This window comes from Nipponia nippon, unplaced genomic scaffold (genome assembly GCF_047370975.1).
Source record: "Nipponia nippon isolate SJK-2023a ecotype South Korea unplaced genomic scaffold, ASM4737097v1 scaffold_1, whole genome shotgun sequence".
Taxonomy (NCBI): Eukaryota; Metazoa; Chordata; class Aves; order Pelecaniformes; family Threskiornithidae; genus Nipponia; species Nipponia nippon.
The window spans coordinates 119746958-119765939 of NW_028262290.1; the positions used below are offsets into that span (position 1 = coordinate 119746958).

An 18982-nucleotide genomic window follows, 5' to 3' on the forward strand; every position below is an offset into this window, starting at 1 on the left:
TTAATTGCTTCTTGTTAAGGGAGGTGTCGTGATTTGCTGTGTGGTTTTGAGATGAATCATTTAAATAGCTTGGGCTAACTCTCCTATGAAGGCTGCCAGACCCAGGAAGGCTTTCTGCTGGTGTCCATTATGGATGTTAAAGTAATACAGAAAAAACAAGCTGCTGCTTCTTTGCAATAAGAAGCAGCTAGAACTGGTTGTCTCATGCTGTTGGAAAACATTTTTACTCTTGTTTGGATGCTGTGGTAAAAATGGGTTACATTTTTTAACTAGAGGGAATAAATTATTTTTATTTATGTGTTTGAACTTCTTTGCTGTGAAATCTAACTACAGCTCTTCTTGATGAAATGTGTTTCCTATGCTGGCTTAGGAAGCACAGGAATTGTTGCTTGGGCCCTGATGAGAAGAGAATGAGCTTTTACAGTGAGAATTCTGAAACTTAGATTCTTGCTATAGGGGAAAGGGATCTTTTAATTCTTTTGATTCTTTTGTAGCTTATGGAGTAGCAGTTATCTGCTTATGCTGTAGTTCTAAAAAGGAATATACATTTCATAGGCTTAGCATCCATTTCAAAAGCCTGGTCCAAGGAAAGGAAGCTAGAATGTCAAAATTTTCTGCATCTCATGGTTCTCTTTGAAATGACCTGCAGGCAACAAGGCTGTTAGCAAAGGTCCTATCCACTGTGAGAAAACAAAAAAATAAGAGAGCCTAGGTCTTCAAGCAAAGAAGTGTCCACTACTTTCAGAAGTTAGTTGCATCTGATTGTTCTGATCCAGCTTTTGTAGTAATAACACAAACTGTTTTCGCAACAGCAATATTAGAAAATGTGACTCGTGAAGGATTGCCCAGCACGTTCTGCATGTTTTAACTAGCATGTAGCTCCGGATTTTTTTATTTTGTGTTGCCAGTAGCATCTTTTTGTTGCTAATGTCAAGAACAGCATGGACTTACTTCCCTGTATGATCAGATCCGAGTATATAATCAAGGTAACATAACAAAAGGAAGGTGTTTGAAAAGCTGTTTGAAACCACAAATGATTTTTCCTTCAAAATTAACACTTGGTCTTTCTGTCTTTTTTGAAAGAGAGAGAACGGCTCAATGTCTGAAAGCCTTGTTGGGTCAGCCAATTGCCTGCCAGGTCTTCATGGTAGCCAGCCTGGCTGATTGTAGGCTTCTCTTAGGTCTAGATCCATGGTCCGTTCTTCCCATAAGTCGCACCTTCCTTCTGTATGGAGGTGGGATATTTGTGCATGTATAAGAGAGAAAAGAAAAAGACAGACTTCTCTTAGGCAAGTAAACAACCATTATCCTCATTTTTGTAGCTTCTGGGATCTGTTTGTGTAAAATGCTTCATTAGGTCTTGAATAAAATAAAGTATAAGGACACTGGAATGACTCCTCCTTTTGGGGGCTCCTTTTGAAGCACTGCTTCTCTCACCAATTCTGGTAGTTCTTGTCTCATTCTTCAAAAGAGAGCAACACTCCTTCAGAGGTGTTTTCCAATTTTGCTGTAAATTAAGGCTATAGCCCTTCAAAACACTATAGCTACAATTATATTCTTGAATTAGTTCTGCCAAAGTCCCTTTGGAATGAATAGATATTGAAAAATTACTCCGGTTTCATATTGCACTTGATTTTTGAGTGGTTTTACCACTTGATAAAATAAAGAGAATGTTCATGAAAGACAAGTCACTGCTTTCTATAATTTTGGTTTGTTGTACTGAGGAATGTTTTCTTTTGATAGAGATCAGGAGACTGTTGGTCATGCTGATGGAAGTTAATGAGAAATGTTAGACTGTAGCCACATCACAGTGTGGGAGGAGTTGTTTCATAAAGCTAATCACACTGAAGATCATGGAGGGAACACCTAAAGGTAAGACAAAAAGAGAGACTCGTTCTTAGCATATGGCCTCATTCTCTGAAAACATGCCAAAGCTGTTAATAGTACCTCAACAAGTCAGTAGCTCAGACTAAGTGCAGAAGAGTAAACAAATTTGCTCCTATTTTGATGGAATTAGGAAAAGTCTGTTGAAATGGTGAGCCAATCCACACTGAAACCTTCCTGAGCAGCCAAAAGAGCACAGAGAAATGTTTTATCTCCTTCCCAAATACGCTGAGCTCACTTCACTTCCTATGTTCCGCACTGTGGTCATCATCATGTGGAGGAACTTGGCTCTGATTAATACCACCTTCAAATACTGCTACTGTCGTGTGTGACCTGTAATAGCAATATTTGCCTAACCCCTGTATTCCCTGTACTGAGGACATAAATCATCTCCATGAAACTTCAATTAAGCATTTTCTGGAAACAGCTCTATGTTTGGGAAATGGTGTCTCCATGTAGAATAGCTATGTAAGGTAAATTTTTGAGCTCAGTCACACTCCTGGGTTTCATTCAAAAAAAATCACATTTATGGGCTTCTATTAATGAAATGCTCTGATGCACGTATAATCAAAGTATTAACATATGCCTCAGCAAAGGACAATATTTGAGGTGATTTTTGACAAAGCTGAAAACAGCTGAAATCAGTGATGTTGCAGCTGTATATATTAGGTATAAATGTGTATATATTAGGTGTAAATGTGACCTGTAAACTCTTTGCATCACTCTTCAGCTAGGTTTAGCGTCCTGGTGTTAAAGATCAGCTGTTCCTGCGTTCACTGAGAATTGGTAATGCACAGTGGTTTAGCAGAGTGCAGTCCCTCTGTCAGCCTGCCGCGCTGTGCAGGCTGTGGGGCAGTGTGCCTTGGCATTTTCCCAAGTGCCACTCATGTACAGCAGACAGTTTAAAACTGCCTGCAGGATGAGTTATGAGCCCCAAAATTAGGATCTAGCCCCAACAGTTACTGAGATGGAACCATTCTGAACCAGGATAAAATAGGGGAAAGTGTCAAATTTTGATATGACAATATGGCAAATATTTTGATTGGAGCATCAGTTTTGGTTGTAATCTCTTTTGTAGTCCATATGTGTTTTCAGCACTCAGGATTACTAATGAAGGCAGTTGTGCGCGGTGATGCTGGACTTGGTGTAAAATGCCTGAACACCATGCAACTTCTACTTGAGCAAAATTTGAGAATTGAAACAATGTACAGCATTTGTGTTGAACGTAAAGGCTAAATATTTGTGTCTTTATTAATGCCAAATTTTGATTATACAATAGACAATTTTTTTGTTTATTTACTTGGTCAGTTACAGTTATTTACTTGTTCAGTTTATTTACAGTTACAGTTATTTACTTGGTCAGTTACAGTTACTTGGTTTATTTGCTTCGTCAGTTACACGGTTTGCTTTGTGAAGGAGGGGAACTAATTTCCACAGAACTTAGATTACTAAGCACCATAGTATAAGCATGAAGTATTTATCACTATCTTCCATGACTGTATTAGTTGCTTGGCCAAAAAAAAAATCATCAGAACCAACCTTCCCCTGACAAATTACCTTTGGCAATTAAATGTGGTAATTTCCTGATATGTTTCCTGAGAAGTTGTAAGCAATGAATATAGTGAAGAAATGTATTTAGTGAATCATTAGTTGCCAATTATTCAGTCATTCTGGCTAAACTATCTCCAGTCTGTTCATGGATTCAAGATATTTAACAGGAAATTATCTGCAACCAGGTGAGTTGGCTTGTCTGCATTCTTCTAATCTCTGACATTTCAAATTCTTCTTGAGATCCGTGATTCAGAAAGCCATATGGGATTTTTTAATGTTAGGTACAACATTAATGGTTTTACATTACATTAATGGTGTTTTACATTACATTAATGGTTTTAAACTAAAAGAGGGTAGATTCAGACTAGATATAAGGAAAAAATTTTTTACGATGAGGGTGGTGAAACACTGGAACGGGTTGCCCAGAGAGGTGGTAGATGCCCCATCCTTGGAAACATTCAAGGCCAGGCTGGATGGGGCTCTGAGCAACCTGATCAAGTTGTAGATGTCCCTGCCAATTGCAGGGGGGATGGACTAGATGACCTTTAAAGGTCCCTTCCATCCCAAAGCATTCTATGATTCTATGATTTGATCATCAAAAAAGTGAGGACACTTTTGAATCCTGGGGCCTGTTTGCTTTTAATCTCCCTTAAAGAATATAGACCTAGATACAAGAGAGACAATGTAATTCTCTGCCATCCCGTTCCCTCTTTCTGCAAACATAAATATCATCAGTGGTCAAAACGGAAAGTTAGACATCCTAATATGGAGATACAGACAACCTACTAGGGAATGTGTTAGTATGCCAATGCGTCTCTCTATATGTTTGACATTCTTGTAAGTACCAGTCTACTGTACTATTCAATATTCATCTGTTTTCTGAATGTCTCCTAAAATGTCTCTGAATGTCTCCTAAAATCAAGGGAATGCATAATGTTGTTAATCAGCTCGAACAAATACTCTACAGTTAGAGAAGATAAGGTGAATTGTTATAATTCAGTGCATTTGTATCTGCTTCCTCGGTAACTGAAGGTCTTTTTGACTGTACTAAAACCAAAAAAACCCCATGAAAAATAGTACCCTAAAGTCTAATCAGCCTTGGTTCTATTTCACGAAAAAGTTGGGCTGGAATAGATAAATGTATCAATGCAGTAGAAATTATGGCCATGGGTACAATCTGTCTTACTGAATCTGATTATTTTTCATTTCAGATCAGACCCTTTTGAAAATTATTTTTACTTCAAATGAGCTCTTGGCAGAAGACGTAATCCTGACTTTACTTTTGGATACATGTGCCCAAAGCACTTCACTTACCTCTTTTTATGTCCTACATCCTACATTCTCTTGTCCAATGGTGTACTAGGACTGGGGAGACCAATTGAGTAAATCTCTCCAGTGGACAGCGAAATTTGCAGCCAGGGAGAGTGAGGGGGTGAGGATCTCTCAAAGAATTATTCCGATAGTACATTTCTATGGTGTATTGCCTGTTTCAAAATACAGAAGTGTCAAAATAAAGTTAGGTATGCAGAACCACGCAGCCTTTCCATGTTGTAGTGATTGTACTTTGGGACAAACTTTTAGCCAGCTTATTTGTCTGGCTATTAATACGTATCATTAGTACTCTGAAGTGATCTTTTTAAACAATAGATGGCCAGCACCAATTTGCATGTAGTTTGTCTTCTTGGTAGAAAGTCAAGGAGTTAAACAGATAAAAAGGGTAGGGTAAAACCTCTTGTAACTGTAATAAAGCAACGTATAGAGGGTTTTCAGACTGTGGTGCTGTGATTGTGCTACTGTCAGTAACTGCTAAATTGAGTCCAATTATAATAATTAAAATCAATCTGTAATCTTTTCCTGTGTAGTGAACCTTGTGTATCCAGTTTAATTAGTCTGGGCTATCAGAAAATTGCTTTTTAGAAAAAGAATATGTTAACAGTACAGCTTGCAGATACTTGCCCATTTTTTTCCTGGTAAAGTTCAAAAAACTGACAGGCACTGTAGGGAGGCAATTTCCCATTGAAGACATTGAGTGCCATCTGTAAGGCAACAATGGTGGCTGCATGCTGTAAATACAAGAAACCTTTAATTAAAGGCATATTGAAAATGATTGCATGTACCTATTATTTAACAATGATGTCCAGCACATTATCTATCTACTACCTACTTAAGATTACTTGTGTGGCCTCATTAATACTTGCTGTCGGCCCTCTGCAATGTTGAGCAAATACTGTTCTTTTATGACTGTACAAACTGAAATGCTGCATGTATAAAGTATACAAATATGTAAGTATTTAAGAAGTCTTAGTCACTTGCAGCTCTTATCGAACTGTTAAAACATCTTTTAAAAAGAACTAGTGACTTTGCATGTTAAGTAAATAATATTTGAGATCAGCTCAGTAAGCTCTTTGGCTGATATATACTTGTTAGGTCATAATCTAACTGCAGTTTAGAAATAGGAGCATTTTACCAAGAGCAATCAAAAAATTTCCTTCTCCAATGACAGTGTTTGCACATTCTAAGCAAAAGTATAAAGTCACAATTGAGTAACTGTCTTCATAAGAACTTCTAAAATAACTAACTTTAACTTTTTCTTTTTTTTTTTTTTTCTTTTACATCTAAAAAAGGTGCAGGAAGCAGGAGGTTTGTTTCTAAACTATCTTTGTGATAGAGGTTCAATAAGACATGAGGCATGGTTTTTCCAGTTCTCTGCTCAATCAAAGCAATATTACAACGAAACAAGCGATGACATCAGGTGGAAAATTGAATGCTGCAGGTTTCAAAGTAGTATCTGTTCATTAAAGAATGAAAATAATCCAATTATATTTAAGGTTAATCAAATAAAAATGCTTATAGCTGTATTTCATGAAGGAAATAATGTTTCATGGCTTTCACTGCATTTAATAATTCCAGAAAAGGAGCATAAAAGAAACAGAAAGGACTCACCGCAGAATACATAACCATTTTTTGCTGGTGTGAAGGCTTTCTAGCATCTGAGATATGCTTTAGAATAGTTTTTAATAGAATACCTGAAAGAAAATGGGGAAGCAATGGCAATGAAAGGGATGCTTGTGTTAACATCTGTATCTCTTGTTACTGTTTTAACACAATCTGTCTTTAAATGCACCAGATTTATTTGATTGACTTTATAAGTAATTTGTGCAGAGTGCCCTGGTTAATTCTGATACTGTCTTTTATATGGACAGTGGGACTATTTTGCTTCTGTGTAAAAAGTTTTGGGGATCCCTAATAGCCTCAACAGCCTGAAACAGTGCATTCACAGCTGCTTTGTGCCAGCAGAACAGTGCAAGAAGAGCATGGTAATGCCTACTACCCTCTTTTGTGTGTAACTCCATTGACTTCCTGATTTCCAGAGAAAAAGAAAGAGCACATCCTTTGGACTCTGGGCCTTCTTAAATTACGTGGTTGTCTGTATTTTGTTAGTGTTAACTGCTGAAAAGTTGTAAGACAGCCTATATGAATTAAATCAATGGCTGTGCTAGTATGTTAGCATAAAGTTGGAATCTCAACAAATTAAAATCCTAAAATGAGAACTATACACTCTAGCAGAATTAGACACATGTATTATCTTCAGCTACTGGCACAATTTTTAATAGCAATTGTTAGTAAAGCAAGAGCAGAAGTTTTAACTTTGTGCTTAGTTTTGTAAGTTGGAGCTCCAAAAAGGCAAACAAATTAATCCATGCTTATATGTGATTTGTCCTTGTAGCTCACAGAGCCTGACTGCACAGTGTCCATATAAAACAAAAACAACGCCCAAAGGGTGACAGTGGATGAATGGAGGAGAATAAGTGATTAAAAAGGTATACATTATTTTTAAATTTCAGCTACTATTTGCTGAGTTTAGAAGCAGTTTAATTATCTCATTTTAGTACTCTCAGTAACAGAATGTGAAGACTGTTAGGCAACAAAGTTACCATCCTAGAGATTATTACAAATAATATTTTGTTAAACAAGTTAAGCACTGTGGCTTACATTAAATTCAGACTTGATTCAGTTCAGCAAGAATCTGTATATTACTTTGGATTTCTTATACAGTGTAACCAAAACGGTACCACCTTTATAATGTTGGATTAGGATATTAGTGATTCATATCCTCACCATCTCTCTTCCCATTAATCACAGTCTTTCAGTGCTGACCACCAATATCCACATCATGGCATCTTTCATAGTTCTACTATGGAATCAGTAGCAATGTTTATTATATACCATTTCTTCTTTCCCTTTCTACTCTTGGTTTTAAATGGGGTAAGAATTTGGCTTACCTCCCTGCAAACGCGATTTTTGTATTTGTTTGTGGAACCCAAATTCCGCCTGCAACAACAATTCTGAGAACTTTATCAGCTTGGTCCTGACACCATGAGTAGCCCAAACAGGTAAAGTGTAATTGTTAATATCCTACAGTGAAGAAAGAGAACATGGTGATTTTCTTACTGATTCCTACTGCTAAATGTTGTTTGTTCTGGCACAAAATACTTGTCAAAACAAATTCTGAATGTCTCACTCAAGTAACATTTTCTCTTTATAATAAAATAATGACTGTAGTTTGCATTTAGACAGCTGTAGAATTCTTATCTTAAGCATCACACTGCTTAAAACAAATTTGAAGGGCAGTGTTCAACAAGAAAAGGAAATGTAATACTAAAAATTATTATGCAAAAAGCAACTGGCATTATTTATGCTAATTGCTAATGCAGTTTTCAGGTGCAAAAAAATCACTTCATGACTCTTTTTCAGCCATCTACTGAGATATATCTGAGATCATTACTGAAACAAATCCTATATAGATGTCAGGATTTTAAGGGCTGGCAGCTCTGAGATATAAGTGAGATCCAGAGATCAAGCAGGAATATATATAGCTGTAATTTGGATGTATGGGAGTATGAGGTATATGTATAGGGATTAGACATATAGATGGAATTCATACCTATGTATACCAGGTCTATTGGATACTGACGCTGTCCTGAAGATAAAGTGGAATGGATTTCCTTAGGGACGCAGCCCAAGATATATTAATGGTCACAACTGTGAGAAGGAAAGATATGCCCAACACTCCTGGTTTGCACTACCCTGAATTCCTGTTTAAAGAAGGTTGGTGTCTTTCCTTTAGTTCAATGTAACCTCTGTGAATGTGAGCCATTGGACTGAGCTCACCAGAGGCAGTGTTCTTGTAACAAGTTCTAAGGAAAATGCCAACTACATAAAGGATTTGTTTAAACAAGTGAAACAATAGAACGTGTTAGGTTAAACCAGCTCAGGTCACAACGTATCACTTTCTCTTTTAACAAATGTGATTTGTGTCTTGAGGAAAGAATTGGCTAGTTGCATGCTATTTAAGACAGCGCTGTAGACAAGCAAGTACCTCAGTCTCCAGGTTACCTGGAGTGTAAGACGACACTTAGCCAATAATAACAAATACACAGAGAGATGCATGCTACTGTAGTTTCATGAATTGTGTTTAAAAAGCTATGTAAGAAATCTCTCTTTGTATGCTTGAAAGGGTGAGAATGGCTTTTATGGCAGATCTCTTAATTGATACCCCCAGAGTCGTCACTGAGTAGTATGAAAGACCAAAGCTTATAAAATCTAACACTAGAAGGAAAAACCCAACTAATTGGTTTGGTCTTTCAGCATTTAGCTAGATCCCTGATGGGAGCTGTCAATTTTGCACATTTCTCTGGTGACACAGGTTTCTCAGTATGATACAACAATTGAAATAAAATTTGTGATCCTGAGCTGTCCTGCATTTGGAAAATATGGAAGGGTGACCTCACTGAAATTACAGTGAGGTGTCCCAACATGTTAACATTTCATTTAACTTAAGGCCCTGGCTAACATTCCATTCAAGACTGCTTTGGCCAAAGTTGGACCTTTGAGAAACTGCAGGACAGACGTAAATTCATTAGCATCACACCCAAGTATTACATGTTGCTTGTGAAATCCACCTTTAAATTGCCTCAGTTTTCTAGGGGATATCTCAGTACTGATGACCAATTTATCATTAATATTTGAGTTTAAAAATAATTATGCATTAAAGCATTTGTAGCGAATGCTGCCTGCAACAATACATTTTTAACACAAGACTGCAATTTTCACTTGCTTCAGCTAAGTCTAGACTTTGAAGTGACATGAAGTGGGGCTTGTTGCTAAATTAAGGACACTCAGGATTTTTTCAAATCCCAGTCAAAGGTACCAGACTGTGGGACCCAGATACCCATGACACTTGGGCACCACAGTTCCCCTTTTGTTATAAAATCCTTACTTCTTTGTGATGTGCCTTGTTCCTTTGCTAAGAACAGGTTGCCAAATTTGGACGAATGGCCATTTGGGTCATTTCAGTGGCTGCGTAATTCCTGAAAATACTCTGACCACTACTGTCCACATGCAAATTATGACTTTTCTTGCTTATACAATTTGCATAAAATCTTTGTGGAAGGATGCTTATGTTTCTTTGCCAACAACAAATTTTATTCCTGTGTATCTCTGTGATGGGGTTTGGAGGAGTAACAAGACAGTTTTATCCAAAGATGTGCTTTTGCCTAATTCTCCATATGCAGTCACTGACAGAATATTGGATTTGGTAGTCCATTGGTTTGTGTTTCTTATAGTGGTGGATGACCCACAGCGGCCTCACACAGTCATAGCATCTTTACAGGATGTTCAGTTGCTAGCTTGATGTTAGGTGAGGGTTTCTGGGGAAGAAATGAAAATAGTCAGTGGTTCAAAAAAATTTGGAAGTGCAGACCTACCCTGTTTTGATGTTTTACAAACAATAGAAATAAGGGCTAAAACCAGTTTTGACAAAGTGTAAGTATTTCTATTGGACCTTGGGAATTTTCTTTGTATTATTTACCTCATATTGTAAAGTGTCAGAAAGTTTCCAAATTCTTTCAGTGTTCAGCTTCTTCAATGGGTATCCTGTATGAGTGGCTAAAAACTTCAGAAATGGCTGGAATACAAAAAAGCAAACTTGTAGCAGAGAGGGCCTTTTTACATCATTTCTACACACTGCCATACTAGTACATAGTAATTTTTAGAAACAAAATAGTCTTTGCACTTTGCACTTAAGCAATGAACCATTGCCTAGTGGTAAGAGAATTCAGCTTATTCATCTAGACGAGGTTGGTGGTCTGAGTTCAGATTTGAAGTATGGTGGTGGTTTATGCTTGGTGGGTTCAGAAGGGGTGAGAATAGAGGGGACACAGCTATAGGAGGAAGTCTGGCATAAATCCAAAAAGTGCTTAAACGAAGTGTGATAAACAGAATTATTCTGATGTTGCTACTGAGCAGAAGGGAGGTATGATGTAAATTTGGTAAAACTGGGAATTATGATTCACTTGCATATAATACCCAGATGCAGAGCCAGAGACAGATGGCTGAGGTCAGTGGTTAATGATTATAGAAAAGCAGGTGAGTTTGATAGTGTCATTTTGAATAAACGTGTGAAGAAGAAGGTTGCAGCAGAACAGACAAGTGATTACATACTCATGGCAAAGATTTTGATGGTGGAGGAAAAAAGTGAAGGATACCTTACAGAGGCAAGAACGAACATAAGTGAGCACCCGAATGAAGACTTTGGGTGTGAGACATGAACAGGTATTTGAGGAAAGCACTCAGGCTGTTATAGAAAATCTGGGGACTTGAGCTGTGAGCATTTTGTGGTGGAACAGAAATCTGATCAGAGAGTTATGTAGACAAGAGATGTCAGAGGAGGTGCTTTACATGGAAGTAAACAGAGAGAGGTTTTGGAGTGATTTGAGAGGTATTGGTACTGATTTGGTCTGAGTTTTTGTTATGTCTGCTCTCCTAGAAGGTAGGCGGACTGTTTTTTTGCAAGGTAGTCAATAATTTATCTTTTCTATGACTTGCAGTTTTCAGTTGATGGGAACAGCCCAGTCCAGCTGGACCTATAATGTTGTAATTGTTTTTTGTGTACGTTGTCTACACCCACTGTGAAGATTAGAAATCAGGAAGGAGCACATTGACTGCCATTTTTTAAACCTACCTGTTAGATAATGTTGACAGAAGTGGTACATTTTAATGAGATTTCCAGAACTGAAAATACTTTACCCTGTACTGCTTGAGTTGCCTTTGGAAATCCCTTGTTGCAAAGGTTTCTCTCAGAAGCTCATTGTATTTTGGGCAGTGTGAGAAAGGTAAGAATAGCAACTGAAAAGAAAATTGCAAAATGTTAGTTAGGCAAGATGCTGCTTGTTCTGCAATTCAATATACCCTTGCAGGATTGTTGTTCTGATTGGCTGCACTAGTTAGGACAAGCTGAAAAATAATTTGGGAATGTAGTTTTCAAGGATATTCATCTTCAGGACTGTAAGAGTCATACTGATGACTACTTACAAAATAATCTTTAAATGTTCAGAGGAGTAATAGCTGCAGTAGTTCAAAGTTAAAGGATTCATTTACCCAAGATTATATTTGTCCCTTGACAGACGACTAACACAAGCCATCACAAACTGCTTTGTGCTTGGCTTCCCCAGGGATGATTTTACTCATTGTGTTCAGTCTTTCTTTAAACACACCGTCACCTTTTTGCAACAAATTACCAAGCAGCAGCTGGACTGCAATAGGAGTCTTTGTGCATGCTCAGCTGTATTAAGTGGACTTACCACAGCTTCATTTAGTTCAGCTAAATCGTAGAAACTTGTGAAGTTTCTATAACTCAGTTTTGTCTTTCATTAATTCAAGACATCTGAAGGTTAAAGGTTACATATGACTGGGATAACTTAAGAATTTGCTAATTCATTTATCTAAGCTAAACTGAGCTTATTCTTGTTTGAAGTTTTTTTGTGTTAAATTTTAAACAGAAGTTAAAAAAAAAAATATATAATCTATCTATTCCAGAAGGTAGGGAAGTATTTCTGAACTATAACCATAGGTTCATTAACAGGCATGACTTTACCAATAAATGATGGACACTTGTTTTGGGTGGTAGGATACATGTGGTCTCAAGCTTAGTCTGTTTATGAAGTAAAGATGAATAGGTTTAAAACACAAATAGTTGAAAAAAGTATGAAAAATGTGTATGTGTTCATGACTTTATGATTTGTTTGAATAAACTTACTTGCTCCCCTAGATATGAATGAGGTGCAGCACCTGCTTGCTGAGTTTGCTAGTGGTGTTGATACTGGCCAGGTGTTCTTGACTGTTTGCTGGGGTACCACCACCTGTGACAGTGTCAGAAGCAGCCCCTGACTCTACACCAGTCTGTGTGCATGAACAGGAAGACATGTCTCCATATCCTCCATCTTCACGCTTTCATCACCCCAAGGTGAGAACCATTGCTCCATGTCCCTATTTAACTTGATTCTCCTATCATCACAAACCGTGTTAACTAGACTTGTCAGCCCACACAATTTATTTTTCATCACATGTGCAAACCTCCTTTCCCAGACTAGGACTCATACTGTACACTCCTGATCTTTCCTAGCTTTTTACCATAGGTTTTCCACAAATGGGAAACTCCAGCTCCACTCAGCTGCCCAGTTTTCCCCTCTAGGACAAGTATATGCAGTCTACAGAGCTGCTATCCACACAATTCCTTGCAGTTCCAAGGTGAGGAGTTGAGGAAGGGAGATGAATAAATACATTGCCCTATGAACTCATGCTCTTAAAGCTTGGAGTCCTCCTTCCTTTTCCCTTTTACTTTTTCCACCAACCCTCAAAATGCATGCACTGACCTTCAAAGTGCCTGAAAAACAATCCTGTGACTCAGTTCTCACTGTCATGAAAATCCCAGAATAATTCTTTTGTCTTTTCTGTTGGTTGTGGACTAAGAAATGTTGAAACACTAGTGAGAAGAGGTATGCTTCCTCTTCTCACACAAAGTCATGTTTGTGATAAGTTTAGGATTAATCTACTTCTATAGCGGTTTACTCACATGACAGTATAATTCTTTTTCTCTGTACCTAGGACTTCTGTTTTTCTTCCTTTTTTGTTAACTCCAGGTCTCTGGAGTTCCACAGGAATGAAGTCCATTCCTGTGGAAACTCTTGAAAATATTTCTACTCAGCTTATTAGGCCTTTCTGCACAATGCTTGTAACATAATGTATTTTTCATTGCCTTTACCATGCCCTTTATCCTGCCCCTTCATCTCATAGCCTATGTATTTTACTAATGATTAAGGGAAAGCAAATACCCCTAGTTTATACTCACATTATCATCTGACAGTGGTACCGTGTGAACGGGAATTGGCTGCCAAAGGATTCTAGGATTCCAAACCTGGCCCTGTGTTGGTGGGTACAGCCCAGCAAGACTTGCCTGAGCACTCATAAGCGTGTGATCACAGTCAGTGCTTTGAACATAAATCTGAAGCAAGAAAAAAAAAGGAAAAAGTTTTGGAAGGTCATTTCTCCTGTTAGTTTTTTTTTTTTTTCTCTTGGTAGGAAAGAAGGAGACTGGCACTGTGCTGGGGAAGATGGCATTAAAGTAGCGTGGGATGAAGAAGGACCATGAGAAAGAAGGGGGAGGGAGAAACTGTGAAGCTGGAATAGGTCCTTAGATTAAAATTTTAGTGGACAAGGGAGTGGCAACATGGTAGCAGTTCCCTTAGGAGTCCTAGTGAAAAGCATAAGACTGACTCCATTTGACCATGTAGGCTTTGGGACATCGTGTATGCACTGTGTATGCACAGCTGGACCCTAAATGAAAACTAAGCTGTATCTGCACCCTATATGGAAGTGTAGAATTGGAGATATCTGACATAGGTACTCTGCTATACAACAGTGACGCATCTGAACCTGATATACAGCCTAAAAAACCTTTTACACTGTTTTCAATTAACCATCAGCCTGAATAAAAGTTGAGCCACGGGTTCAGGGATACTTTGAAATTACATTGAATTCAATGGGTATGAAGTTATTTCCAACCATACCAGGTTCAGACTCTCATGCGTTCAGGAAGTCCCATTAACATCCATGAAAAACATTCTCCCTCCCAGATCCAGTACTTGCCTCACATTGTTTGTATACAACACTCAGGAAATAAGAGTATCTCCTCCGCATGTACTGGCCAAGCTCATACTGTTGCTGTATGCCAAGCTGTAGAAGTAACAGAATAGTGTAAGAGGGTCAAGAAGTGTGCTATGCACCCATTCCTACAACCAAAAACTGAGATAATATTACATATTATTTTGATAAAGACCTTTTTCCTTTCTAAAGTGAAGGAGGAAAGAAGACAGCAGAAAAAAAAAAAAACCAACAGTAAAGTTGCTGCGTTTACAGTATTGGATAATATTAGATATGTCTTCCTGACGGGTGCAGTTTTGCATTTTGCTCTACATAAAGCTATGTGTATGTTTATCCAAGCTACTAAGACTGGCTGAGGGGCAGGGTGACTTAAAGCAGGCATAGAGATGTCCCAACACTGTCTGTTTAGCTTCCGCTCTGTTGCTGGCTCACAGCCGATGAACTGGGAGTGCAGACAGAGCAACCACCTGCCCATGAAGACACGTCCAGGATATGAATCCCATAGAATATCAGCAGCGATTCCATAAGGAAGCTACAATTTTAGCTTGAGCAAGATCTTATTTTTCAGGAAGACTTGGACAGAAGACTTCAAGTAAAAGTCCTCCAAGCGTTCAGTATTTTGCTGCAATGGTTAATTATTATCGACAGTCTGAAACATTTGATTCTTGGTTCTTGCCTGACTATGTCCCCAGCTTTTAGCCACTGGATCTGGTTACGTTTTTGAATGACACATTCTTTACCATCACAGATCTTATAATCAATAAGATGGAATCAAGTCACTTAATCTCTGTGTTAAACTAAATAGATGACAATTCTCTACTCTCACAGCAAAATGGGTTTTCCAGCCTCAGCATTTTAGTAGCTCTTTGCTGAACATTTTCTAACTTAGCAACATAACTTTGTCAACACATGACATGAGAATCACATGCAATGTCCCTGTAATGGTTTCAATGTTGTCATCTTTTCACTTGTACCTGGTGTTTCCTGGCCTAAATTGAAATATATTCAACTTTGCTCATATAATCATTACTCTGCACTGGGATCTCAAGTATGGTGATTACCTATTGCTTCCTAAAGTCCTTTTCTAAGTCACAGGATCATAGGATAATTCAGGCTGACAGGGACCTCAGGAAATCTTCAGTCCAACCTCCTGTTCAAAGCAGAGTCAGCTATGAGGTCAGACCAAGTTACTCAGGCCTTTATCCAGAGTGCCAGACGTGGCCCACAGTGTGTGCATGTGATCACCTCTTTCTGTTACCAGAATTGTGCATCCAGTTTCCTAGGGTATATGCTTGGCCTAGGCTTCTGCCTCAAGTTGCCTAATATGTGTGTTGTTAAATCTTGACACCTGGGTCTTGAAGCTTTCCATGCCCTGGACCAAGCTGGCATGCAGTGCTGAACTCGCATAGCGTCTATGTGGAATGATTGAGCCACAGCCGTGTTAAGGCATAGGAAGCTGGTCTGTTACTCCTGTTTCTTCAAGGGAGGTGACGTGAGAGGAACCAGGCCTCACCTTGCATTGGAGATCAGTTTGGCCTCCTAGGAACCGCGAGGAAGAGGAACCCCTCTGGCAGTTTGTTCTATTCTGATTTTGGTGGAGACCTGGCAAGTGACTAGTTCCCCCAGGAGAGAGAAACATGTGCATTGTGCTGGACCCACTGGGCATAAGGTGTGTAAGCAAACTTACTCTATAGCAGCCTGAGAGAGACACACACCTCACAGTCTGCCTACGCATGTACAGTAGCCATTTATCCGGGACATCCAGACTTTTGGCACATCTAAACTACTTCAGTGAGGCTGCCTGGTTCCCAGTATCCTGGGCAAATAACTAGTGGATTTTTCCATCCAAACAACATACCTTGGGGAAAAGGGAACGAAGCACAGACATCGTGGGTCATGCTGGTGGGAGTGGAGCAGAAGTAGAGTTAAAACCACCTAGTGCCCACACATTCCCTTACAGCCTGATAGTACAGAAGCTCACCCTTGGCTCCATTCACATTAGGAGGCAGCTAATACAAATGATGGTCAATGCAGAGACACAATTTCTGCAATTGGACTCTGCAGTTGCCTTAGCTGCTGCTAGTTACTTACCATCAGTTGATAATTCTGTGTGAGCTCAGCTCTGCTCTATTCCAACAATACCTGCACTAAAATAGCTGAGCCGTAAATCGACTTTCCCTGGCATAGCATGAGAGAAGTTTCTGCTAGTACTGATCTTAGTAGTTCATGAGCTAGGAAGCACTTCTACGTAGCAGAGATTGAGGGTGGTCTGTGAGCACTTACACCACCTTATGCTACTGATGGTTAAAGCTCCATGTTTGGTCTCAGATGAACTGTGGTGGTCACCAGTGCCTGGCTTCTCCCAGAAGATCCCAGTCTGCAATCAAACAGCTCAACATATGCTGCTGTTGGAGCAGAACAGGCTGACTCGGTGCCATTTAAAATCAGTGACTGCTCACAGTTGTAGCTTCCTGGTAAGTTCTTTGGCTGTCCTTCCAGTGATCTGTGTCTAGTAACTTAATATGGGCTTTCTCCAAGTGAAAACAAAGTTCCAAAACCCAAATATCAACAGACCACATCTCAATATTTCAGTATATTGGCCCAGGGAAGCAAACGCACCTTGGTAAGCTGTCCATATCCCTGCTGCCTTGCAACTTCTTTGTGCTTGTCGGTTGGAAAAAACTCCTGTGGAGTATGATCACCATGGCGAAATACCTGATAAAACAGATGGAATTCCCTTCGCGTTACTGGGATTTTTGTGACAGATATAATTAGTGCAGTCACAAGGAAAATGCAATGACAGCGAGTACTGTATCTGACATGCTAAATATATTCATGGTGCTTTTCTTGAGTCTAGATACCTACAATACCTGTTTGATTTATTTAGACAAATGTAAGTCTTCTTTTTTTCCTGGCACTTGAAAAGTAATTAGCTCAAATAAATTTTTGCAAGTTATAAAAACTATAAAATATCTTAATATATTTTAAAGATGTTTTATATATTTTAGGAGGTATAGACCACAACATTAAATAAACAGAAAAGAAACAGAAGCATATAAGTAATTTTCGAGAAATATTACAACATTAATATTGTGGTAGCACTAACTGGGAATTCAGAAGGAAAAAACCTGAACTAGTGCTCTAGATACAGTTTCTCTGGCTGACAGCTGTGAAGTGTTCTTTCTTGGAAGAAATTAGCCTTAAAAAGCCACATGTTGACTTTTTCATCACAAGAGGTGATGCAAATGTCATCTAATATCTAAATATAGACATTGAACCTGTCTTGGAATTTCACTTCAGATAAAAGATACATCTATAAAGATACATCAAGATTTTTCATTCCTGCAATGAATTCTTTCTTTGTCCAGCATAATTCCTGTAGATATGTCATACAATTTTAAAATTTTACCACCAGATTTTTTTTATTTCTTAATCCAAATAGGGAGAAATAAAATTGAAAATGGCAGCACAAAAAGCATATAAGTGATTTACAAGCATGTGCGATGTTCCGAACAAGATTCAGGCTTCCTGCAAACAAACGGTATGTCATAATCATTGCAAATAGCATTAGTTTCACAGCACTGGTTCTATGTTGCTTATTCAAGGCCATTGTACACTTGTTTGGGTTTCACATAATGAAATTTGTTTTGCATGTTAATCCACTGAAACCACTGGAAAAGTGGAAACTCTTCCATGGTAAAGAGGGTTTTTGCACAGTTGATACTTAGTTATGAAATCCTCTTTTACAATGTAAAAAAGAATTCTATGTGATTCCTCTCTTAGGGCTATAAAAAAAGCATTCTTTGTCAATCCAAAAAGTTAAGGTCATCTAGGACTGCACAAAGGAGACAAAATTATAAAATCCTATTTAAATTTGAGGATTCTTTTGTGCAATGAAATAGTGAATTTTGAATATGCAGGAATCACTTAAATATTCAAAAAGTGCCCCTCCCCCCCCTACCCTAGAGTATCAGAAGAGCAGTAAGTGTCAGGTTTTGAAGAAAATCCATTTGCCCATGAACTATCTACTTACTATGGACACAAACTTCAGTTTTCTTTTAGCTGTCGTTTGGTGAAGAAAGATGCAGAAAAGGCAGAACATGAAACACAGACTCCAGATCCCACACACCAGCTGCCTTGCTCTCATCCTGAGGGTAGCTTTCAGCTATTTTGCACACCAAGGTCCCCGGCTGGATGTGGTGATACAGTAGATATGTGGCTGAGAGGGGAGGAGTCAGTTGTGCTCAGTGAAGTCTGAAAGTGGGCTGTGAGCTTGCCTCCTCCTCCTTTTTTTCTCTTCTTGGGTTAGTGCTTTTCAGGGGATGAAATGAAAAGTAGATTTGCACTTGTCCTCACTTTCTGTGTCCCATGTATAACATGAAGTGGAATCTCTGAGGCCTCGAATTCCTGCCCCTGGCACTTGCAAGGCAGGTGAACAGAAAGAACTAGAAGTTGCCTGCTATTATTTAGGCTAGGATTTAGTATGGGTCAGTCAGCCTTCTCAAAACTGAAAATGAAAAAATAGGGAAGTTCTCAGAATTGCAAG

General features: G+C 38.6%; 1 protein-coding gene across 1 annotated transcript; it reads right to left on the reverse strand.

Moving 5' to 3' along the window:
- Positions 1-1768: 1768 nt before the first annotated feature.
- Positions 1769-18583, reverse strand: LOC104012134 (prostatic acid phosphatase-like). Its single transcript, XM_009464487.2, has 11 exons — positions 18470-18583; positions 17056-17151; positions 14422-14508; positions 13625-13777; positions 11524-11622; positions 10307-10402; positions 7719-7851; positions 6379-6461; positions 5392-5498; positions 4750-4919; positions 1769-1866 (listed from the first exon to the last, which is right to left on the reverse strand). The coding sequence occupies exons 1-10, from the start codon at positions 18581-18583 to the stop codon at positions 4763-4765; spliced, it is 1125 nt and encodes a 374-aa protein (XP_009462762.1). The 3' UTR covers positions 1769-1866; positions 4750-4762.
- Between the last annotated feature and the right edge of the window lie 399 nt (positions 18584-18982).